This window comes from Rhinoraja longicauda, chromosome 4, assembly GCF_053455715.1.
Source record: "Rhinoraja longicauda isolate Sanriku21f chromosome 4, sRhiLon1.1, whole genome shotgun sequence".
NCBI classification, from domain to species: Eukaryota; Metazoa; Chordata; class Chondrichthyes; order Rajiformes; family Arhynchobatidae; genus Rhinoraja; species Rhinoraja longicauda.
The window spans coordinates 89,568,597-89,593,825 of NC_135956.1; the positions used below are offsets into that span (position 1 = coordinate 89,568,597).

Sequence of the window (25,229 nt, forward strand, 5' to 3'; positions counted from 1 at the left end):
TATATCCACTGACTTGGCCTCTATTCTATGCATCTCGATAAGATCCCCTCTCATCCTTCTAAACTCCAGTGAATACAGGCCTACAGCTGTATTGAACAAGTACAGCCTTAAGACAGCCACAGCTGTAATATCCAGAAACATCAGGCTTCTTTGTACAGGAAATGTGAGAGGCGGGGGAAGAAATGGCATGTACAAATGACAAGACTGTACCACGTTTTTCCCGCAGGTACAATAATGTGTTATGGCCAAACGGGGGCTGGAAAAACGTACACGATGACTGGAGCTACGGAGAAATATGAATACCGTGGCATCATTCCCAGGGCAATTCAACAGGTACTGATTTCCAGCAACTGAACAAAAATCAGTAGTGATTTTGCGATTTCCCCTCCTGTTCACTTTGGCCACAGGTACACCATTGTTATAAGGTCATAAGTGATAGGAGCAGAATTAGGCCATTCGGCACATCAAGTCTACTCTGCCATTCATTCATGGCTGCTCTATCTCTCCCTCCTCACCCCGTATGCATCAGGATGAGAAATGAAGACATTTTAGAAACATAGAAAATAGGTGCAGGAGGAGGCCATTCGGCCCTTTGAGCCTGCACCGCCATTCAATATGATCATGGCTGATCATCCAACTCAGTATCCCGTACCTGCCTTCTCTCCATACCCCCTGATCCCTTTAGCCACAAGGGCCACATCTAACTCCCTCTTAAATATAGCCAATGAACTGGCCTCAACTACCTTCTGTGGCAGAGAATTCCACAGATTCACCACTCTGTGTGAAAAAAAACCTTCTCATCTCGGTCCTAAAAGACTTCCCTCTTATCCTTAAACTGTGACACCTTGTTCTGGACTTCCCCAACATCGGGAACAATCTTCCTGCATCTAGCTTGTCCAACCCCTTAAGAATTTTGTAGGTTTCTATAAGATCCCCCCTCAATCTTCTAAATTCCAGCGATTTTAGAGTTGAGTTTAGGTTTATTCATGCTCATAAGTGATAGGAGTGGAATTAGGCCATTCAGCCCATCAAGTCTACTCCACCATTCATTCATGGCTGATCTATCTCTCCCTCCGAACCCCATTCTCCTGCCTTTTCCCCATAACCCTTGATTTTTAGATTTTTTTATTTTTTATATTTAGAGATACAGCGCAGAAACAGGCCCTTCGGCCCACCGAGTCCGCGCCGCCCAGCGATCCCCGCACACTAACACTATCCTACACACACTAGGGACAATTGGAGTGTGGGAGGAAACCGAAGATCTCGGAGAAAACTCACGCAGGTCACGGGGAGAACGTACAAACACTGTACAGACGGCGCCCGTAGTCGGGATCGAACCTGAGTCTCCGGCGCTGCATTCGCTGTAAGGCAGCAACTCTACTGCTGCGCCACCCGTACTAATCAAGAATCTGTCTATCTCTGCCTTAAAACTATCCATTGACGGCCTCCACGGCCTTCTGTGGTTCTGAATTCCACAGGTTCACCACCCTCTGACTAAAGAAATTCCTCCTCATCTCCTTCCTAAAGGAGCGTCCTTTAATTCTGAGGCTGTTGTATGACCTCTGGTCCTAGACTGTCCCACAAGTGGAAACATCCTCTCCACATCCACTCTATCCAGGCCTTTCACTTGGATCATGTGGAGACACTAGGATGCCAGGCGACTCTCTGCGCACCCAGAATCAGATCAATAGACAATAGACAATAGGTGCAGGAGGAGGCCATTTGGCCCTTCGAGCCTGTACGCACCGCCATTCAATGTGATCATGGCTGATCATTCTCAATCAGTACCCCGTTCCTGCCTTCTCCCCATACCCCCTGACTCCACTATCCTTAAGAGCTCTATCTAGCTCTCTCTTGAGTGCATTCAGAGAATTGGCCTCCACTGCCTTCTGAGGCAGAGAATTCCACAGATTCACAACTCTCTGACTGAAAAAGGTTTTCCTCATCTCTGTTCTAAATGGCCTACCCCTTATTTGTAAACTGAGGCCCCTGGTTCTGGACTCCCCCAACATTGGGAACATGCTTTCTGCCTCTAACGTGTCCAACCCCTTAATAATCTTTTATGTTTCGATAAGATCCCCTCTCATCCTTCTAAATTCCAGTGTATACAAGCCTAGTCGCTCCAGTCTTTCAACATACGACAGTCCCGCCATTCCGGGAATTAACCTAGTAAACCTACGCTGCACGCCCTCAATAGCAAGAATATCCTTCCTCAAATTTGGAGACCAAAACTACACACAGTACACCAGGTGTGGTCTCACTAGGGCCCTGTACAACTGCAGAAGGACCTCTTTGCTCCTATAATCAACTCAGCAATCATTCATTACAATCGCTCCACTCTTTTAAACATTTACTCCAACACCAGCATTTATTCTTAATCTCCTCTAAATGTTATTCCCGTTAACCTGTATCTGTACACTGTGGACGGCTTAATTGTAATCACGTATACTGGATAGTACTAAAAAAAAAGCTTTTCACTGTACCTCCGTACACAGTGACATTAAACTAAACTAAACTAATCTGCAGACGCTGGAATCTTGCAAAGAACACAAAGTGCTAGAGTAGCTGTATCAGACTTTATGTTGCACTAAATGTTGTACCTTTTATCCTTTGTGCACTGTGGATGATTTGATTATAATCATGTACAGTTTTTTCTGTATACTTTACAGTCTTTTGTTTGACTGGATAGCACGCAAACAAAGCTTTTTATTGTACCTCGATAAACAAGACAATAGTTTCGTTCAGTTTAGTTTAGAGATACAGCGCGGAAACAGACCCTTTCGGCCCACCGGGTCTGCGCCGACCGGCGATCCCCGCATATTAATACTATCCTACACACACACTAGGGACAATAGGCGGTCACGGTGGCACAGCGGTAGAGTTGCTGCCTTCCAGCGAATGCAGCGCCGGAGACCCGGGTTCCATCCCCACTACGGGTGCTGTCTGTGCGGAGTTTGTACGTTCTCCCCGTGACCTGCGTGGGTTTTCTCCGAGATCTTCGGTTTCCTCCCACACTCCAAAGACGTACAGGTATGTAGGTTAATTGGCTGGGCAAATGTAAAAATTGTCCCTAGTGGGTGTAGGATAGTGTTAGTGTGCGGGGATCGTTGGGCGGCACGGACCCGGTGGGCCGAAGGGCCTGTTTCTGCGCTGTATCTCTAAAAAAAAAAATCAAAAAGTTATTACAATGAGTACAAAAACAGAGATGTGATGCTGAGACTCTAAAAGGCTCTGATCAGGCCACATTTGGAGTACTATGTCTGAGCAAATTTGGGCCCCATATCTGAGGAAGGATGTGCTGGCTTTGGAGAGGGTCCAGAGGAGGTTTACAAGAATGATTCCAGGAATGAGTGGGTTAGTATATGATGAGCGTTTGTCGGCACTGGGCCTGTACTCGCTGGAGTTTAGAAGGTTGAAGGGGGGACCTCATTGCAACTTACAGAGCAATGAAAAGCAGAGATAGAGTGGAAGTGGAAAGGATGTTTCCACTGGTGGGAGAGTCTAGGACCAGAGGACACAGCCTCAGAATTAAAGGGCTCTCTTTTAGAAAGGAGGTGAGGAGGAACTTCTTTAGTCAGAGGGTAGTTAATCTGTGGAACTCATTGCCACAGAGGGCTGTGGAGGCCAAGTCAGCCATGATTGAATGGCGGAGTGAACTCGTGGGGCCAAATGGCCTAATTCTGCTCTTATCGCTTATGACCTTTATGACTGATAAGTACGATCGTACTAACAAAGGTGCAACGGCTGTAGTGTAAGTGGAGGTAGTACACAGAAAGTCACCACGTTTCCAATGCCAACTTGTTAGTACGATCGTATCTTTCCCTCTCAGTCACATCCTCTTGCCTTCTCCCCATAACCCCTGACAGGCCTTAGACGCCATTGAGTCATTCATTGGGATGAGCTGAAATAGCTCAAGATGCTGCTCCCACCAAATTCCCTGTAAAAAAAAGTCAGGAGGATGTGATTGGCAATACTGTTGGGTAATCTGACGTAATCATGAGACAAAATTGGGTTCTGCTTTGTGCAAACCAGGGGCTTTGTTCAAAGCAGAGGCTTTGCCCAAAGAGTATGCATTTTAAGTACATGACAACTTACATTTGTGCACATATCATCAACTATAACAACATTTCGAAGACATTTGGACAGGTGCATGGATAGGAAATGTTCAGAGAGATATGGGCCAAACGCAGGGAGATGGGATGAGCTTGGATGAGGCATCTTGTTTGGTGCGGGCCAGTTGGGCCGAAGGGCCTGTTTCTTGTTGTATGACTCTGTGACTCTTAAGAAGATGGATAAACTGGAACAGAAACACAAAGAAAAGTGATGCACTGTCTTTGTCTGCAGATTTTTAAAGAGGTGGCAGACCAGGCAGACCTCGCCCTCACCATCTACGTTTCTTACCTGGAGATTTATAATGAGACCCTCTACGACCTGCTGTCCACCATGTGTGACGGCTCAACCTCTGATGCACAGATGACGATAGCAGAGGACAGCAACGGTGTGCGCATCAAAGGGCTTTCCATTCACATGGTCAGCACCGAGGAAGATGCCCTCAACTACCTCTTTGAGGTGAGTGGAATTGCTGAATGAATGAATTAATAAGTTTATTGGCCAAGTATGTGCATATACAAGGAATGTGTCTTGGTGCTCCACTCTCAAATGACAACACAAACATACAGTTAACAATTAAGAATAGACAATAGACAATAGACAATAGGTGCAGGAGGAGGCCATTCGGCCTTTCGAGCCAGCACCGCCATTCAATATGATCATGGCTGATCATTCTCAATCAGTACCCCGTTCCTGCCTTCTCCCCATACCCCCTGACTCTGCTATCTTTAAGAGCTCTATCTAGTTCTCTCTTTAATGCATTCAGAGAATTGGCCTCCACTGCCTTCTGAGGTAGAGAATTCCACAGATTCACAACTCTCTGACTGAAAAAGTTTTTCCTCATCTCAGTTCTAAATGGCCTACCCCTTATTCTTAAACTGTGGCCCCTTGTTCTGGACTCCCCCAACATTGGGAACATGTTTCTTGTCTCTAACGTGTCCAACCCCTTAATAATCTTATACGTTTTGATAAGATCTCCTCTCATCCTTCTAAATTCCAGTGTATAAACACATCAAAACAATAAGGATACACCATCATGGTCTAAACATGTGGGTGAAAATAAACCAGAGCAAAATAAGAGACTTTGGTTGTTGAGTAGAACGATCACTCGAGGAAAAAAAGCTGTTTTTATGTCTGGCTGTGGCTGCTTTGACAGTCCGGACTCGCCTTCCATAGGGAAGTGCTTCGAAGAGCTTGTGGCCAGGGTGAGAGGGGTCAGAGATGATCTTGCCCGCTCGCTTCCTGGCCCTTGCAGTGTACAGTTCGTCAATGGGGGGAAGGTTGCAGCCAACAACCTTCTCAGCTGTGCGAACGATCCTTTGCAGCCTCCGGATGTCGTGCTTGGTGGCTGAGCCAAACCAGACCATGATGGAGAAGGTGAGGACGGACTCAATGATAGTAGTATAGAATTGGACCATCATTGCCTGAAGTTGGGGTATGTAATTATTCACATGTGATAGGAGCAGAATTAGGCCATTCGTCCCATCAAGTCTACTCCGCCATTCAATCATGGCTGATCTATCTTTCCCTATTATATCCATTCTCCTGCCTTCTCCCCAAGAACATATTGGTGGGCAGGTTTAAGGAAGGGGCTGGATTTGGATTGTAATTTTATGAATGAACGAATAAGTTTATTGGCCAAGTATGTACACATACAAGGAATGTGCCTCGGTGCTCCGCTCACAAGTAACTACACGAACATACAGTAAACAATTAAAAATATAACATAAAACGTTTAAAAAGTATGAATACAACATTACGGTTTAAACATGTGAGTGAAATAAACCAGAGCAAAAAGAGACGACAGGCTTTTGGTTGTTGAGTAGAGCCACTACTCGCGGAAAAAAAGCTGTTTTTATGTCCGGCTGTGGCGGCTTTGACAGTCGCCTTCCAGAGGGAAGTGCTTCAAAGAGTTGTAAATCATTTGGGGCAGCACGGTGGCGCAGCGGTAGAGTTGTTGCCATACAGCGCCAGAGACTGAGCTTCGATCCTGACTACAGGTACAACACTATTACTCTTAGGTACTCAACCTGTCTACGGGTGCTGTCTGTACGGAGTTTGTACGTTCTCCCCGACATCGCGTGGGTTTTCTCTGGGTGCTCTGGTCTCCTCCCACGTCTTAACGACGTGCAGGTTTGTAGGTTAATTGGCTTCTGTAAATTGTAAATTGTCTCTGGTGTGTGTAGGATAGTACTAGTGTGCTGGTCACTCATCGGCATGGACTCAATGGGCCGAAGGGCCTGTTTCCGCGCTGCGGCTCTAAACTTAACTAAAATTGCTTCATGCTCAGTTGCTGCCATTTATTATTTATCTGATAGGTTTTAATAGAAATTACTATTACTGGTACTGATTGAGAATGAAGGGCCGAATGGCCTCCTCCTGCACCTATTGTCTATTGTCTATTGTCTAAATTAGTCCAGTCACATAACTACTCTATCACTCAATTCTTGGTTTTGGACATTCACAAAACTATAAAAACTGAAAAAAATGACATCTCCTAACTAACCTGTTTTCTCTTCAGCTGCCTCCTCCAACTATTTTCTCTTTTGAAACACTATGGATTGTCTCTAAACTTTGACGACGTTTATCTGCTCGCCAATGACCCTCCTTTCATCCGCAGTAATTAGAAAGCAAGAACGCTGACACATCAGCTCACAGAACGAGGGCGCAGCGATAGAGTCGCTACCTCACTTCAATAAGATCTCCTCTCATCCTTCTAAATTCCAGTGTATACAAGCCCAGATGCTCCAGTCTTTCAACATACGACAGTCCCGCCATTCCGGGAATTAACCTGGTAAACCTACGCTGCACGCCCTCAATAGCAAGAATATCCTTCCTCAAATTTGGAGACCAAAACTGCACACAGTACTCCAGGTGCGGCCTCACTAATGTTGAGCCAGCAAAGCAATGTAGAGCCATCAAAGTCCAAACAAGGGTAGTCCGAGGGTCACCAAGGAGGTGGATAGTAGTTCAGGACTGCTCTCTGGTTGTGGTGGGGTGATGCAGTTGCCTGATGACAGCTGGGAAGAAACTGTCCCCGAATCTGTCACTCCATGACTCTACGACTGTACCAAAGTAAACCACTGCCACCTTGTGGGCGGATGAAGTATTTCAAGTCCTAGAGCCAGAGTCATAGAGTGAACAGTGGGGAAACAGGCCCTTCGGCCCAACTTGCCCAAACCGGCCAACATGTCCCAGCTACACTAGTCCCACCTGTCTGCGTTTGGTCCATATCCCTCCAAACCTATTCTAACCATGTACCTGTCTAACTGTTTCTTAAAAGTTGGGATATAGTCCCAGCCTCAACTACCTCCTCTGGCAGCTTGTTCCATACACCCACCACCCTCTGTGTGGAAAAGGTTGCTCCTCAGATTCCTATTAAATCTTTTCCCCTTCACCTTGCACTTATGTCCTCTGTCCTCGATTCACCTACTCTGGGCAAGAGACTCTGTGCGTCTAGCCAATCTACTCTCATGATTTTATACACCTCTATAAGATCACCTCTCATCCTCCTGCACTCCAAGGAATAGAGTCCCAGCCTACTCAACCTCTCCCTATATCTAGACCTAATCCTGGCAACGTCCTCATAAATCTTCTCTGTACCTGATCCAGCTTGACAACATCTTTCCTATAACACGGTGCCCAGAACTGAACACAATACTCTAAATTGTGTCACAGCTTAAAGATAAGGGGGAAGTCTTTTAGGACCGAGATGAGAAAACATTTCTTCACACAGAGAGTGGTGAGTCTGTGGAATTCTCTGCCACACAGAAGGTAGTTGAGGCCAGTTCATTGGCTATATTTAAGAGGGAGTTAGATGTGGCCCTTTTTGCTAAAGGGATCAGGGGGTATGGAGAGAAGGCAGGTACAGGCTACTGAGCTGAATGATCAGCCATGATCATATTGAATGGCGGTGCAGGCTCGAAGGGCCGAATGGCCTACTCCTGCACCTATTTTATATGTTTCTATGTTTCTATGCAGTCTCACCAACATCTTGCACAACTGCAACATGACCTCCCAACTTCTATATTCAATCCTCTGACTGATGAAGGCCAATGTGCCAAAAGCCTTTTTGACCCCCCAAACTACCTGCGACTCCACCTTCAAGGAACCATGCAATAGACAATAGACAATAGGTGCAGGAGTAGGCCATTCGGCCCTTTGAGCCAGTACCCCGTTCCTGCTTTCTCCCCATACCCCCTGACTCCGCTATCCTTAAGAGCTCTATCTAGCTCTCTCTTGAATGTATTCAGAGAATTGGCCTCCACTGCCCTCTGAGGCAGAGAATTCCACAGATTCACAACTCTCTGACTGAAAAGGTTTTTCCTCATCTCTGTTCTAAATGGCCTACCCCTTATTCTTAAACTGTGGCCCCTGGTTCTGGACTCCCCCAACATTGGGAACATGTTTCCTGCCTCTAACGTGTCCAACCCCTTAATAATCTTATACGTTTCGATAAGATCTCCTCTCATCCTTCTAAATTTCAGTGTATACAAGCCTAGTCGCTCCAGTCTTTCAACATATGACAGTCCCGCCATTCCGGGAATTAACCTAGTAAACCTACGCTGCACGCCCTCAATAGCAACACCTCAGATCACCTCACCTCACATGCACCTGCACTCCTAGATCCCTCTGCTCTACAACAATCCTCAGAGCCCTTCCATTCACTGTGTAGGTCCTGCCCATGTTAGACTTCCCAAAACGCAACACCTCAGATCATGTTATTGATATGTGGATTGCTTATTAGCTCCTTTCCACCAGCAGCAATGGGATAGAATGTTTATGATCTATGAACTCATTGAAACAAATATCAAGCCATACAGCAACACAGGAGACACAAGAAACTGCAGATGCTCGAATCTTGAGTAAAACACAAAGTGCTGGAGTAACTCAGCGGGTCAGGCAGCATCTGTGGAGAACATGGATAGGTGACGTTTCGAGTCAAGAGTTCTTTCTTCAGCCTGTTGCAGTCGGGAGGGGGAAAGAAGGAAGAGAGAGGTGGGGAGCGGGACAAAGCCTCGCAGGTGACAGGTGAGAGGGGAGGATGATTGGCAAAGACTAGAGATGAAAAGGGTGTCAGGTAAGGAGAGGAGGCAGGAAATATAAAGTGGAGAGAGGGGCAGAGGTGGAAGGGCACAGAAGAGGGGGAGAGGGGCAGGATAGTGGGGGCACACCTGAGTGGGGTGGGAACTCCGGGAGAGAAATGGGGGGGGTTGTTATTTGAAATTTGGAGAATTCAATATTTATACCGCTGGGCTATCAGCTACCCAAGCACAATTTGAGATGTAGATTACATTGGTGAAATGTAGGGTCCTCTTGAGGGAGAATGTTTTTAGCACTGACTTGCCCATGTCCTGCTTAATGTAGGTTAATTTATTGTCACATGAACCGAAGTATAGTGATAAGCTCTTTGTTGTGTCAACAAGGCAGCCAGCATCACCAGAGACCCACATCACCCTGGCCACTCGCTCATGTTTACTGATGATTTTTATCATTATGTTTCATTGATTCAGTGCAGCAACTCTCCCCTCTCCCCTCTACCCTCTCCCCCTCTCCCGCTCTCCCCCCTTCCCTCTCCCCTCTCTCCTCCCCCTCTCCCCCCTCCCCCACCCCCCTCTCCCCCTCTCCCCTCCCACCTCCCCATCCCCCTCTCCCCTCTCCCTGTCCCCTCCTCCCCCCCTCTCCCTCTCCTCGCCCCTCTCCCCTCCCCCCTCGCCCCTCCCCGTCTCCCCTCTCCCCCCTCTCCCCAATCCCCTCTCCCCTCTCCCCCCTTCTCCACCCCCTCCCCCTCTCCCCTCCCCCTCTCCCCCTCCCCTCTCCCCCTCTTCCCCCTCCCTCCTCCCCCATCTCCCCCCTCTCCCCTCCACCCCTCTCTCCTCCCCTCCCCCGCTTCTCCACCCTCGCCCCTCCCCCTCTCCCCTCCCTCCTCTCCCCCTCCCCACACCCCCTCCTCCCCCTTCCTCTCACTCCACCCTCCTCTCCCCCTCTCCCCTCTTCCCTCTCCCTCCTGCTCCTCCCTCTCCCCTCTCCCTGTGTCCCCTCCTCCCCCTCTCCCTCCCCTCGCACCTCCCCCATTCCCCTCCCCCCTCTCCCCCTCCCCACACCCCCTCCTCCCCCCCTCCTCTCTCTCCACCCTCCTCTCCCCCCTCTCCCCTCTCCCTCCTGCTCCTCCCTCTCCCCTCTCCCTCCTGCTCCTCCCTCTTCCCTCTCCCTCCTCTCCCCCCTCTCCCCTCTCCCTCCTCTCCCCCCTCTCCCCTCTCCCTCCTGCTCCCCCCTCTCCCCTCTCCCTCCTGCTCCTCCCTCTCCCCTCTCCCTCCTGCTCCTCCCTCTCCCCTCTCCCTCCTCTCCCCCCTCTCCCCTCTCCCTCCTGCTCCCCCCTCTCCCCTCTCCCTCCTGCTCCTCCCTCTCCCCTCTCCCTCCTGCTCCTCCCTCTTCCCTCTCCCTCCTCTCCCCCCTCTCCCCTCTCCCTCCTGCTCCCCCCTCTCCCCTCTCCCTCCTGCTCCTCCCTCTCCCCTCTCCCTCCTGCTCCTCCCTCTCCCCTCTCCCTCCTGCTCCCCCCTCTCCCCTCTCCCTCCTGCTCCTCCCTCTCCCTTCTCCCTCCTGCGATACAGCTTCCCATCCACAGCAATCTGTGTGACCACCAGGGAGAGGGCACTTCAGCTGAGTTGACCCACTTCCCAGCCGACAGCTCATGAATGATGGAGCAACTGTGAGCTCAGCACCATTTGCTATCTGTAAATGTGCTGGTCATACTCTATTGCACGCAACAGAAAGAGCTTTCCACGAAAACCTTGGTACACGTGAGAATAAACTAAACTACTGACCTCCCCACCATCGAAGGGAGGTATCTACAGGAGTCGCTGCCTCATAAAGGCAGCCAGCATCATCAGAGACCCACACCACCCTGGCCACGCTCTCATCTCACCCCTGCCTTCGGGAAGAAGGTACAGGAGCCTGAATACCATGACTACCAGGCTCAGGAACAGCTTCTTCCCTACAACCATCAGGCTGTTGAACATTAACCATTGAACTACAGACTGTCTTTGGATACACTATGGACTTCAGGCCTTTTCTTTTGGTTATTAATTTATTGAGTTTTTGTTTATTATTAAATACCATCTCTATGTATTGTGTTACAATTAGGGGTGCCAACTATCTCACTCCCAAATAAGGGACAAGGTGACATCACCCAGCCAGCGGCCACGTGCTCCCGCTCCACCAATGGCGGCCGCCCGGGCGGGGAGGTGGGTTGCTATGCAACCTCCGTCAGGCGGCGCCCGGACCTCTGGACCTACGCTGTCCGGGCCTACACTGTCCGGGCCTACAGTTTCCAGATGTACAGCGTCCGGGCCTACAGCGCCCCCCCCCCCCCGGCCTAATACGGGACAATATTAATCCCGTATAACATAATGTATATATGTGTGTGTGTGTGTGTATATATATGTGTATATATATATATAAGTGTGTGTATATGTATATATATATATATGTGTTTGTGTATATGTGATACATATATGATATATATGTGTGTGTGTATATGTGTGTATATATATAAGTGTGTGTGTGTGTGTGTATATGTGATATTGTAGTGAGTCCAAACGAGCGATATTATTCAAAGACTTTATTGTCGATAAAACCCGTGACAAACGCAACGTACTTACTCTTGGACTAACACTAACTTCGCTCGCTAATCTAATCTCTAACCTGAGTTTGGCGCCAGACACTTAAATACCTCGCGCTCCCGCACCACGTGACCCGTAAACCAATCCGAGGGTTCTAGACTACCTGGCCAATCCGTATGCCCCTACATGACCCCCCCCAGAACCCTCGAAACCATACCTCACGGGGGCCCGAACCTCCCGCCCGGAACGTGTACGGAGAGAGGAGGCCGATACCGCCAGCGTGACAGGAGGCGGGGAGGGCGCCGCCGCTGGAGGCAGTGAGGGGTCACCTGGCGCGGAAGGTGCAGGTGACAGGGGGCACTTGATCGGCAACGGCGGCCCGGGCCCAACCATAGGCGGCGGGGGCCCGAGAGGTGGCAAACAGGACGCCGCTGGTTGGAGGCTGAGCCACCGACACGGGAAGGTCCTGGTCCAAATGGGCCGGCTTGAGCCGGGATACCGAAACGAGCTCCTGGCGATTTCCCACCTGCAAGGTGAAGGTGACAGTCCCTCTTTTCAGCACCTGGAACGGGCCCTGATAAACCGGCCGAAGAGGGGGGCGGTGGGAATCTTTCCGAAGGAACTCAAAATCACAGTCCCGCAAGTCCGACGGAACGTGGACTGCTGTGCTTCCGTGACTGGAGGTCGGGACTGGAGCCAGAGAATCCACCCGCGCCCGGAGGGAATCCAAAACCGACGTGACGGACGGCGGCAAGGCGGGAGTGGAAGGGAGAATGTACCCCGCCACCCGCAGGGGCGAACCGTAGACGAGCTCGGCCGAGGATGTGCCCAGCTCAGCCTTCGGGGCCGTGCGAATGCCGAGGAGGACCCAAGGCAGCTGGTCAGCCCAATCGTGGCCGGTCAGGCGGGCACAGAGGGACGCCTTCAGCTGCCGATGGAAGCGCTCAACCATCCCGTTGGCTTGGGGATGATAGGCGGTGGTCTGCTGTAAGCGAGACCCATACAGCTGTGCCAGCGCGGCCCAGAGGGACGAGGTGAACTGGGCCCACCGATCTGTGGTGATGATAGCCGGGACGCCGAAACGGGCCACCCAATGCAACGCCAGGGCCCGTGCACAGGAGGCCGCCGAGGTGTCCGACAACAGGAGCGCCTCCGGCCAACGTGTAAACCGATCAACCACCGTCAGCAGATGAGTATAACCCCTGGAAAAGGGCAGTGGACCCACCAAATCCACGTGGATGTGGAAAAAACGGACGGGGGGAACCTCGAATCTCTGGTATGGGGGCTGGACATGGCGATGAACTTTGGAGGTCTGGCACGGAATGCAGGCACGTGCCAAGGCTGCCACCTGCTTCCGCAGGCCGTGCCAGACAAATCGGGCGGCCACCATGGCTGAAGTCGCCCTGATGGACGGGTGTGCCAAGCCATGAATGGCCTCAAAAACCTTACGCCGCAGGGCGGCCGGCACCACCGGGCGAGGGCGTGGAAGGGAAACATCACACCACAACTTGGGACCTGTGGGGCCACACACCACCTGTTCCAGACGCAGTCCCGAGGCCGTGGAGGCGTACACCGCGGCAGTCCCTTCCAGGCGCTGAGCCTCCGCTAGCTCCTGGAAATCCACCTGTTTACCCACCACGGCTACGGAGGGAATGGCCGGCCGGGACAGTGCATCAGCAACGGCATTCAGCCTACCCGCAATATGACGGACATCGGTGGTGAACTCCGAAATCAGGGTGAGGTGCCGCTGCTGGCGAGTCGACCACGGATCAGAAACCTTAGCAAAAGCGAATGTCAGAGGTTTGTGATCCGTGTAGGCCACAAAAGAACGGCCATCCAAAAAATAACGGAAGTGGCGGACTGCTAAATAAAGGGCCAGGAGCTCCCTATCAAACGCACTGTACTTGAGCTCCGCTCGAGAGAGCTGCCGGCTGAAAAACGCCAGGGGCTGCCAGTGACCTTCGACCTGCTGCTCCAAAACCCCACCCACCGTCACAACTGAGGCGTCCACCGTCAGAGCCGTGGGGGCGGAGGAGCGCGGGTGTACTAGCATGGTGGCATTGGCGAGGGCCTGTTTGACCGCGACAAAAGCCGTCTCTGCAGCTGCGGACCATACCAACTCAGCGGGGTTACCCGCGAGGCATTGAAAAAGGGGGCGCATGACCCGAGCTGCTGCAGGCACGAACCGGTGATAAAAGTTCAACAAGCCCACGAATTCCTGCAAGCCCTTGATGGTAGTAGGGCGTGGAAAAGAGCGGACCGCGTCCACCTTGGCTGGCAAAGGGGTGGCACCGGCCGGTGTAACCCGATGACCCAAAAAATCTACCGCTGACAGGCCGAATTGGCATTTGGACGGATGGAGAATCAGGCCGTGGTCTTGCAGCCTCTGGAACACCGTGCGGAGGTGGACTAAGTGCTCCTGGACTGAACGGCTGTCAATCAAAATGTCATCGAGGTAAATAAACACGAACGGCAACCCTCGACCCACCCGGTCCATCAGACGCTGGAATGCCTGAGCTGCATTTTTAAGGCCGAAAGGCATGCGCAGCCACTCAAATAACCCGAACGGAGTAATGGTAGCCGTCTTTGGAATGTCCGGCGGGTGGACCGGGATCTGATGATATCCCCGCACTAAATCAATTTTTGAAAAAATTGTAGCCCCCTCCAGGCTGGCTGAGAAGTCCTGTATGTGCGGAATCGGGTAGCGGTCCGGCCGCGTTGCCGCGTTGAGTCGACGGAAATCCCCACATGGTCTCCACCCCCCAGATGCTTTGGAAACCATATGCAAGGGGGAGGCCCACGGACTACTGGAAGGCCGAATAATTCCCAGCCTCTCTAAGTTTAGGAACTCCTCTCGAGCCATGGCCAGCTTGTCGGGTGGGAGGCACCGTGCCCGGGCAAAAACCGGCGGCCCCTCAGTCGGGATGAAATGAACGACCCCGTGCTTCTCGGAAGGTGCATCGAAACGCTGGACGAGGAGCTGCGGGAAGTCGGCCAGGACCGCATCGAACTGACCGGGAGCCGTGGTAATGGCCTGGATCGCTGGGCTGGGTGGGGCGGCGCTTGGAGGAGCCGCAGGCCCCGTACCTCGGGGCCGTACGCTAGCCGAGGGTTGCAGGCCCCTCCCGCGGACGTCTACGACCAACGAAAACGCCCATAGGAAATCCGCACCCAAAATGGCCTGGCCCACATCCGCAACGATGAAATCCCAATGGTAGGTCCTGGACTCGAAGGACAGGGACATAGCCCTTTTACCGTAAGTACGGATGGGGCTACCGTTCACCGCAATGAGAGGCGGGCCCTTCCCCCCCGCTCGAACTTCGCAGTCATAGGGGGGCACAATACTCACAACCGCTCCCGTATCCACCAGAAAGACGATCCCGGTACTCTGATCTGTAGCATAGAGGCGGCAGTTATGGCCAATCGAGACTGCCTCTACATTCGATCGGCCCAGGCATTTCCCGGAAACGAACACGGGGCTCTGCAGCTTCGGGCCTCACTGCCCCACCGCTGATGGAAAAAGCACCAGCCGCGCCTATTCGGCCCTGTTGCTGGAGCCCGCTGCCAATAAACAGGCGCCGCAGCCCTTTCTTGGCGGGCCGACTGCGAAATAGCGGCCGACGTGTCGCTCTCCCGACTACCACTGGGCCTCGAGACCCGATTAACCGAGTCGTCTCGGGTGTTTCACTCCCTGACGAGCGCGTCGGCTTTCTCGGCGAACGCTACCGGATCTTCAAAAGAGACGTCCGCCAACACCAACCTGACGTCCCCAGGTAGCTTCTCCCGAAAGGCCGCTTCGAACACCATACACGGCTGATGGTCGCCCATTAAAGTCAACATCTCGGTCATCAACTCCGACGGTAGCCGCTGCCCCAGCTCTGGCAAATGGAGGAGCTTCAGAGCCCGCTGGTTCTGGCTCCAGCCGAAAGTCCGCAGCAGGAGCCTCTTGAGCCCCACGTACTGCCCCATTTGGGGTGGACTGGTCAGGTATTGACTGACCCGCGCAGCCACCTCCGCCTGCAGACAGCTCACCAGGTGGTGGAACTTCTCCTGGTCTTCCAACACCCTTTTAAGATGGAACTGCGATTCCACCTGCACGAACCACAGGTGCGGCTGATGGGCCCAGAACAGCGGTAGATGAATCTCGCCCGCGCTCGCTCCCACCTGCGACATTCTGCTGCTTCGATTCTAACGTTCGAGGTCACCAATGTAGAGTCCAAACGAGCGATATTATTCAAAGACTTTATTGTCGATAAAACCCGTGACAAACGCAACGTACTTACTCTTGGACTAACACTAACTTCGCTCGCTAATCTAATCTCTAACCTGAGTTTGGCGCCAGACACTTAAATACCTCGCGCTCCCGCACCACGTGACCCGTAAACCAATCCGAGGGTTCTAGACTACCTGGCCAATCCGTATGCCCCTACATGATATATATATATATATGTGTGTGTATATATATAAGCGTGTGTGTATATATATATGTGTGTATATATATATAAGTGTGTGTGTGTATATATGTGTGTGTCTGTGTGTGTGTATATATATATGTGTGTGTGTGTATATATATATATGTGTGTATGTATATATATAAGTGTGTGTGTGTGTGTGTGTGTGTATGTATGTGTGTGTGTATATATATAAGTGTGTGTGTGTATATATATAAGTGTGTGTGTGTATATATATATGTGTGTGTGTATGTGTCTGTGTGTGTGTGTGTGTGTATATATATGTAAGAAAATAACTGCAGATGCTGGTACAAATCGAAGGTATTTATTCACAAAATGCTGGAGTAACTCAGCAGGTCAGGCTGCATCTCAGGAGAGAAGGAATGGGACACAACAAAAAAGCTTTTCATCGTACCTTGGTACCCGTGACACTAAACTAAACTAAATTTCATCACAGATCAATTGTCTGTAGATTGAAATATATATAATATATATATATATATATATGTGCATTATGAGATAGAAATAATTCAAAATCACCCTTTTAAATATCTTCACTGGGGTTTGCCTGCGTAGATATGTGGCAGCGATGTTGGCTTGTGCTTTATTTAATCTGTGGCCCTTGGGTCTTTATTGTTTCCTGTCACAGGGTGAAACCAACAGAATCATTGCATCCCACACAATGAATAAGAATTCTTCCCGATCTCACTGCATCTTTACCATACACGTTGAGGTAAGCTGGGTTTGTTGTAGGAAAGAACTGCACATGCTGATTTTAAACCGAGGATAGACACAAAATGCTGGAGTGACTCAGTGGGACAGGCAGCATCTCTGGATAGAAGGGAATGGGTGACATTTCGGGGGGAGACTGAAGAAGGGCCTCAACGTCGAAGAAACGTCGCCTGTTCCTCTCTAGAGATGCTGCCTGTCCCGCTGAGGTAAGCTGGATTATCATCCCTTTGGTTTGCAGCCTTTATTAATTAATCCCATCATATATACATTCTTGTAACCTCAACGCCACCTGAACTAATCCTAAACATTAGTGATTTATTTAAATACTGCACAATCCAAGACCCAAGTCAATCGTTTAAATCGGTTAAATTCACAAGCTGGGCTGGCGTGTAGTAAAATGCATTTGGGCAGTTAGGAACATAGAAACATGGAAAATAGGTGCAGGAGGAGGCCATTTGGCCCTTCGTGCCGGCACCGCCATTCATTGTGATCATGGCTGATCATCCACAATCAGTAACCCATGCCTGCCTTCTCCCCATATCCCTTGATTCCACTAGCCCCTGGAGCTCTATCTAACTCTCTTTTAAATTCATCCAGTGAATCGGCCTCCACTGCCCTCTGTGGCAGAGAATTCGACAAATTCACAACTCTCTGGGTGAAAAAGTTTTTTCTCATCTCAGTTTTAAATGGCCTCCCCTTTATTCTTAGACCGTGTGTGGGCCCTGGTTCTGGACTCCCCCAACATTGGGAACATGGTCTTTTTGTTCTTTTAATGTTTGTAATAAAAGTGGACAAATTCGCAAGGTAATAAAAAGTTCAAAATGGATTATTAGCCAATTTCTGGAGAAAAGGAATAGGTGGCATTTGGGGTCAAGACCCTTCTTCAGACCCTCTCATAGAAATGTAGAAAATAGGTGCAGGAGGAGGCCATTCGGCCCTTCGAGCCAGCACCGCCATTCATTGGGATCATGGCTGATCGTCCACAATCAGTAACCCGTGCCTGCCTTCTCCCCATATCCCTTGATTCCGCTAGCCCCTCGAGCTCTATCTAACTCGCCCCTGACATTCAAGCCGAAGAAGGGTCTCGACCCGAAAAGTCACCTATTCCTTCTCCCCAGAGATGCTGCCTGACCCGCTGAGTTACTCCAGCATTTTGTGTCTATCAAATATACTGTTTAAATATACTTGAATGTTTCTCCTTGTTGACAGACGCGATGGAGGCAGACTACAGAAGTCAAGTACTTGACCTCAAAACTCAACTTGGTGGATCTCGCAGGCTCTGAGCGGCTGGGAAAGACAGGAGTGAGTGACGATGAAACGCAGCATTCTGACTCTCGCTCGCCTCGTAATTTGCCGGGGTGCCTAATATGTGTGATCCACCAACCCACACCAAGACACAAGCAATTGCAAATGCTGGAATTTAGAAGGATGAGAGGGGATCTTATCGAAACGTGTACGATTATTAAGGGGTTGGACACATTAGAGGCAGGAAACATGTTCCCAATGTTGGGGGAGTCCAGAACAAGGGGCCACAGTTTAAGAATAAGGGGTAGGCCATTTAGAACTGAGATGAGGAAAAACCTTTTTCAGTCAGAGAGTTGTGAATCTGTGGAACTCTGCCTCAGAAGGCAGTGGAGGCCAATTCTCTGAATGCATTCAAGAGAGAGCTAGATAGAGCTCTATGGAACTCACTACCCCAAACTGTCAGAGACTCCTCCACACTCACCACATTCAAAACATCACTGAAGTCTCACCTGTTCAGTACTGCCTTCAACCACTGAAGGTCACCTCACCTTCTGTCTCCTTTCTCTGTTCGTTTACTTATTTATCTATTTATTCACTTCCCTATGTTCTCTAAATCCCTGTAAAGCGTCTTTGAGTATATGAAAAGCGCTATATAAATGTAATGCATTATTATTATTATTATTATTATTAAGGATAGCGGAGTCAGGGGGTATGGGGAGAAGGCAGGAACGGGGTACTGATTGAGAATGATCAGCCATGATCACATTGAATGGTGGTGTTGGCTCGAAGCAAATAACGTTTAGTGCAAGATAAAGTCAACTAAAGAGCGGTTAAAAATAGTCCAAAGGTCTCCAATGAGGTAGACAGTAGGTCAGAACCCCTTTCTTTAGTTTAGTTTAGTTCAGTTTAGGGACATAGCGCTGAAACAGGCCGTTTGGCTCACCAAATCTGCGCCGACCAGCGATCCCTGCACATTTACACTATCCTACACACACTAGAGACAATTAAACATTTTATACCAAGCCGATTGACCTCCAAACCTGTACGTCTTTGGAGTGTGGGAGGAAACCGAAGATCTCGGAGAAACCCCACGTGATCACGGGGTTCCAACGCTGTACAGACTCTGTACAGACAGTGTCGTCAGCATCGAACCCGGGTCTCTGGCTCTGTAGCCACCGTGCCCCACGCCCGAGTAGACCAGTAAAAGTGGAAGTATAAGTTGAAGGCGTCTACCACTGCGCCACCGTGCCGCACGAGTTGGTAATAGGATGAATCTACCACAACTATAAGTCATTGATTTAGACAATAGACAATAGACAATAGGTGCAGGAGTAGGACATTCAGCCCTTCGAGCCAGCACCACCATTCAATGTGATCATGGCTGTTCATTCTCAATCAGTACCCCGTTCCTGCCTTCTCCCCATACCCCCTGACTCTGCTATCCTTAAGAGCTCTATCTAGCTCTCTCTTGAATGCTTATGTTCCAGTGTATCTTACACAGAAAACATAGCAACATAGAAAATAGGTGCAGGAGGAGGCCATTTGGCCCTTCGAGCCAGCACCGCCATTCGTGGCTTATCATCTACAATCAGTAACCCGTGCCTGCCTTCTCCCCATATACCTTGATTCCACTAGCCCCTAGAGCTCTATCTAACTCTCTTTTAAATTCATCCAGTGAATTGGCCTCCACTACCCTCTGTGGCAGAGAATTCCACAAATTCACAACTCTCTGGGTGAAAAAGGTTCTTCTCACCTCAGTTTTAAATGGCCTCCCCTTTATTCTTAGAGTGTGTGTGTCCCCTGGTTCTGGACTCCCCCAACATTGGGAACATGTTTCCTGCCTCTAACGTGAACAACCCCTTAATAATCTTAATAATCCTATACGTTTCGATAAGATACCCTCTTATCCTTCTAAATTCCTATACAGTGTATACAAGCCTAGGCGCTCCAGTGGAAACCACACTTTAAAAAAAAATAAAAACACATCCATGATATAGAATCCCTTAAACTTGCATTAACATCTTCTTTGTTATTACAGTCTGAAGGACAGGTGATGCGTGAAGCTATGTACATCAATAAGTCACTCTCCTTCCTTGAGCAGACCATTATTGCTCTTGGCGATTCTAAGAGAGGGCACATTCCCTTCAGGCAGAGCAAACTTACACACGCACTGAAGGATTCCATAGGTAAGCTTGCTGATGTAGAAACAGTGGGGAATAATGGAATGAACTTTGGGGCGGCACGGTGGCGCAGCGGTAGAGTTGCTGCTTCACAGCGCATGCAGCGCCGGAGACTCAGGTTCGATCCTGACTACGGGCGCCGTCTGTACGGAGTTTGTACGTTCTCCCCGTGACCCGCGTGGGTTTTCTCCGAGATCTTCGGTTTCCTCCCACACTCCAAAGACGTGCAGGTATGTAGGTTAATTGACTGGTAAATGTAAAAATTGTCCCTCGTGTGTGTAGGATAGTGTTAATGTGCGGGGATCGCTGGGCGGCGCGGACCCGGTGGGCCGAAGGGCCTGTTTCCGCGCTGTATCTCGAAATGAAAAATGAAATGAACTATGGTGCGGCACGGTGGCGCATCGGTAGAGTTGCTGTCTTAGCACCAGAGACCCTGGTTCGATCCCGACTACGGGCGCTGTCTGTACGGAGTTTGTACGTTCTCCCCGTGACCTGCGTGGGTTTTCTCCCGGTGCTCCGGTTTCCTCCCACATTCCAAATACGTACAGAGTTGTAGGTTCATTGGCCTCTGTAAAAAAACAATGTGCTGGTGTATGGGGTGATGGCTGGTTGGCACGTTGTTAGTGGGCCGAAGGGCCTGTTTCCGCACTGCATCTCTAGTCTAAAGTAGAAAGTCAGGATGGAACCCGGGTCTCTTGCGCTCTAAGGCAGCAACTCAACCACTGAAGGTATTTATTCACAAAATGCTGGAGTAACTCAGCAGGTCAGGCAGCATCTCGGGAGAGAAGGAATGGGTGACGTTTCGGGTCGAGACCCTTCTTCAGACTCAACCACTGCTTCAGTGTGCCGCCCGAAATCCACCTCATCTGCTATTTAATTTCCCAGTAACACACCATTGAACAAACGACTCCAAAGGAGGTAGCTGCCAATTTCTAGGCAATATTCCGACATGTTTTGATTCCATCGCTTCCCTTTCCCCGGACTCGAGTCTGAAGAAGGGTCCCGACCAGAAAACGTTGCCTGTTCCTTCTCTCCAGAGATGCTGCCTGTCCCGCTGAGTTACTCCAGCATTTTGTGTCTATCTTCCTACACGTTATATTTTCATGCATTTCTATTGTCCATTTGTGTGATTTGTTCAGACACTTTTTGTTTATCGTCCAGTGAGTGGGTAGGTAAATTACATTCATCTCCCAATTTGCTAACAGTAAATTGTAAGTTGCATAACGTGTCAACTTTCAGATTTAACCTGCAATAGTAAATCAGCTCCACTTGTCAACACCCTCTAGGTGGGACCTGCAACACCATCTTGGTGGCCAACATCTACGGAGAAGATACTCAAATCGAAGAAACGGTAAGGGCCGTATTGGAAAATATGGATGTGTGATGGTTCCTCTGGGTGTGTGTTGTTAAACTAATAGACAATAGACAATAGACAATAGACAATAGGTGCAGGAGTAGGCCATTCAGCCCTTCGAGCCAGCACCGCCATTCAATGCGATCATGGCTGATCACTCTCAATCAGTACCCCGTTCCTGCCTTCTCCCCATACCCCCTCACTCCGCTATCCTTAAGAGCTCTATCCAGCTCTCTCTTGAAAGCATCCAACGAACTGGCCTCCACTCCCTTCTGAGGCAGAGAATTCCACACCTTCACCACTCTCTGACTGAAAAAGTTCTTCCTCATCTCCATTCTAAATGGCCTACCCCTTATTCTTAAACTGTGGCCCCTTGTTCTGGACTCCCCCAACATTGGGAACATGTTTCCTGCCTCTAATGTGTCCAATCCCCTAATTATCTTATATGTTTCAATAAGACCCCCCCTTATCCTTCTAAATTCCAGTGTATACAAGCCTAATTGCTCCAGCCTTTCAACATCGGATTGTGAAAGACATTTGAGAGCCAGCATTTAATGGCCTTCTCGTTTTGTGCTTTAATAATAATAATAATAATAATAATATATTCCTTTATTTGTCCCACACCGGGGAAATTTGCAGTGTTACAGCAGCAAAGTGGATAGCATGAGACATTCGTCTATATACGAAAACTCTCGTTTGTCATCTTGTTTGTGACTGAACCTCAGCCAAAACGGTGCATGATAGCGCAACAATTTTAGGCCCACCTTACTCACCATTGTCACTTTAGTGATAATGCAAGTAGTTTTATTGAAATCGTTTTCATATTTTTAAAGTTATTCACATTTTAAAGTTTAAAAGGAGGGGAGGGGGAGGGAGGAGGGGAGGAGAGGGGAGTGGGGGAGAAGGTAGAGGGGAGGGGGGGGGGGGGTTGTGGAGAGAGGGGTGGGGGAAGGAGAGGGTGCTGCACCAATGCAGGAGAGGTTTGGGCCCAATGAGTCCACTTAATCATTTAGCGATGTGACAGTGAGATTTCACGTTGAAACCGTCTTGTACAATGCTGTTAGGCGGGGAATCCCAAGATTCCTTTCACACGCTCCTTTACGTAGGAGATGAGGAGGAATTTCTTTAGCCCAGAGGGTGGTGAATCTGTGGAATTCATTGCCGCAGACGGCTGTGGAGGCCAAGTCATTGGATATTTCTAAAGTGGAGATTAACAGATACATAGAAACATAGAAAATAGGTGCAGGAATAGGACATTTGACCCTTCGAGCCAGCACCGCCATTCAATATGATCATGGCTGAGCATCCAGAATCAGTACCCCGTTCCTGCTTTCTCCCCTTATCCCTTGATTCCATTAGCCCCAAGAGCTTTATCCAACTCTCTCTTGCTATGGAGGGCGTGCAGCGTAGGTTCACTAGGTTAATTCCCGGAATGGCGGGACTGTCGTATGTTGAAAGGCTGGAGCGATTGGGCTTGTATACACTGGAATTTAGAAGGATGAGGGGGGATCTTATTGAAACATATAAGATAATTAGGGGATTGGACACATTAGAGGCAGATAACATGTTCCCAATGTTGGGGGAGTCCAGAACAAGGGGCCACAGTTTGAGAATAAGGGGTAGGCCATTTAGAACGGAGATGAGGAAGAACTTTTTCAGTCAGAGGGTGGTGAAGGTGTGGAATTCTCTGCCTCAGAAGGCAGTGGAGGCCAGTTCGTTGGATGCTTTCAAGAGAGAGCTGGATAGAGCTCTTAAGGATAGCGGAGTGAGGGGGTATGGGGAGAAGGCAGGAACGGGGTACTGATTGAGAGTGATCAGCCATGATCGCATTGAATGGCGGTGCTGGCTCGAAGGGCTGAATGGCCTACTCCTGCACCTATTGTCTATTGTCTATTGTCTATTGAATACATCCAGTGAATTGGCCTCCACTGCCTTCTATGGCAGAGAATTCCACAGATTCACAACTCTCTGGGTGAAAAAGTTTTTCCTCATCTCAGTCCTAAATGGCCTACCCCTTATTCTTAAACTGTGACCCCTGGTTCTGGTCTCCCCCAACATCGGGAACATTTTTCCTGCATCTAGCCTGTCTAATCCCTTAATAATTTTATACGTTTCTATAAGATCCCCTCTCATCCTTCTAAATCAACAGTCAACAGTCAACAGAGCTTTATTTGTCATTCGGTACCAAGGCACCGAATGAAATTACATAGCAGTCACACAAAAAAAAAGAACACAAGACGCATGACCCCAACACAAACGTCCATCACAGTGACTCCAAACACCCCCTCACTGTGATGGAGGCAACAAAACTTCCACTCTCTTCCCCACGCCCACGGACAGACAGCTCGTCCCCGACCGGCCCGCACAGACCCCGCAAGGGGATGGAAGTCCCCGCGGCCGAGCCGCACCGGGCGCTGAAACGTCTCGCGGCCGAGCCGGGCGATGGAAGGCCCCGCGGCCGAGCCGTGCGCAGCTAAGTCCCGCGGCCGAGCCGCACCGGGCGATGGAAGGCCCCGCAGCCAAGCCGCACCGGGCGATGGAAGGCCCCGCGGCCGAGCCGCACCGGGCACTGTTAAGTCCAGCGGCCGAGCCGCACCAGCGATGAAAAATCCCGCGGCCATGCCGCGCCGGGCGATGTTAGGTCCCGCGGCCAATTCCAGTGAATATAAGACCAGTCGACCCATTCTTTCATCATATGTCAGTCCCACCATCCCGGGAATTAACCTGGTGAACCTACGCTACACTCCCTCAATAGCAAAAATGACCTACCTCAAATAAGGAGACCAAAACTGCACACAGTACTCCTGGTGCGGTCTCATCAGGGCCCTGTACAACTGCAGTTGGACCCCCTTGCTCCTGTACTCAAATCCTCTCGCTATGAAGGCCAATTGGTTTTCTTCACTGCCTGCTGTACCTGCATGCTTACTTTCACTGATGTACATCCAGCTCTCGTTGCACCATTCAGATCTGACACCATTCAGCTAATAATCTGCCTTCCCGTTCTTGCCACCAAAGTGGATAACCTCACATTTATCCACATTATACTGCGTCTGCCATGCATTTGGCCACTCACCCAACCTATCCAAGTCACCCTGCAGCCTCATTGTATCCTCCTCGCAGCTCACACTGCCACCCAGCTTTGTGTCATCCGCAAACTTGGAGATGTTACATAAGGCAGCAACTCTACCGCCGCGCCACCGTGGACACAAAGTGCTGGAATAACCCAGCAGGTCAGGCAGCATCTCTGGATCCCCGGAGAGAGGAGGAGAACTTCTTCAAAGTAGGCATACCTTGAGGAGCTCTCACAGTGGAGTGGTCAAAATGTAGAAACAAGGAACTACATCTACTAGTTTACATGGAAGAAGGGTCTAGCCAGAAACGTCATCCATCCATGTTCTCCAGAGATGCTGCTTCATAAGTGCGTGGAGCAGAATTAGGCCATTCGCCCCATCGTCTACCCCACCATTCAATCATGGCTGACCTATCTTTCCATCTTAACCCCATTCTCCTGCCTTCTCCCCATAACCCCTGACAA

At 49.9% G+C, this 25,229-nt stretch overlaps 2 protein-coding genes across 3 annotated transcripts in view; one reads left to right on the forward strand and one right to left on the reverse strand.

The window, feature by feature from the left end:
* Nucleotides 1–25,229, reverse strand: part of LOC144593236 (D-serine dehydratase) — a 555,040-nt gene that overhangs the window by 233,738 nt on the left and 296,073 nt on the right. The gene's annotated exons all lie outside the window — the stretch shown is intronic.
* Nucleotides 1–25,229, forward strand: part of kif9 (kinesin family member 9) — an 85,995-nt gene that overhangs the window by 12,818 nt on the left and 47,948 nt on the right. The window contains exons 4-9 of the mRNA XM_078398344.1: nt 227–333; nt 4,345–4,569; nt 16,833–16,916; nt 18,125–18,217; nt 20,199–20,346; nt 21,627–21,691. Of these exons, the coding sequence (XP_078254470.1) occupies nt 227–333; nt 4,345–4,569; nt 16,833–16,916; nt 18,125–18,217; nt 20,199–20,346; nt 21,627–21,691 (722 nt within the window). The remainder of the gene's footprint in view (nt 1–226; nt 334–4,344; nt 4,570–16,832; nt 16,917–18,124; nt 18,218–20,198; nt 20,347–21,626; nt 21,692–25,229) is intronic.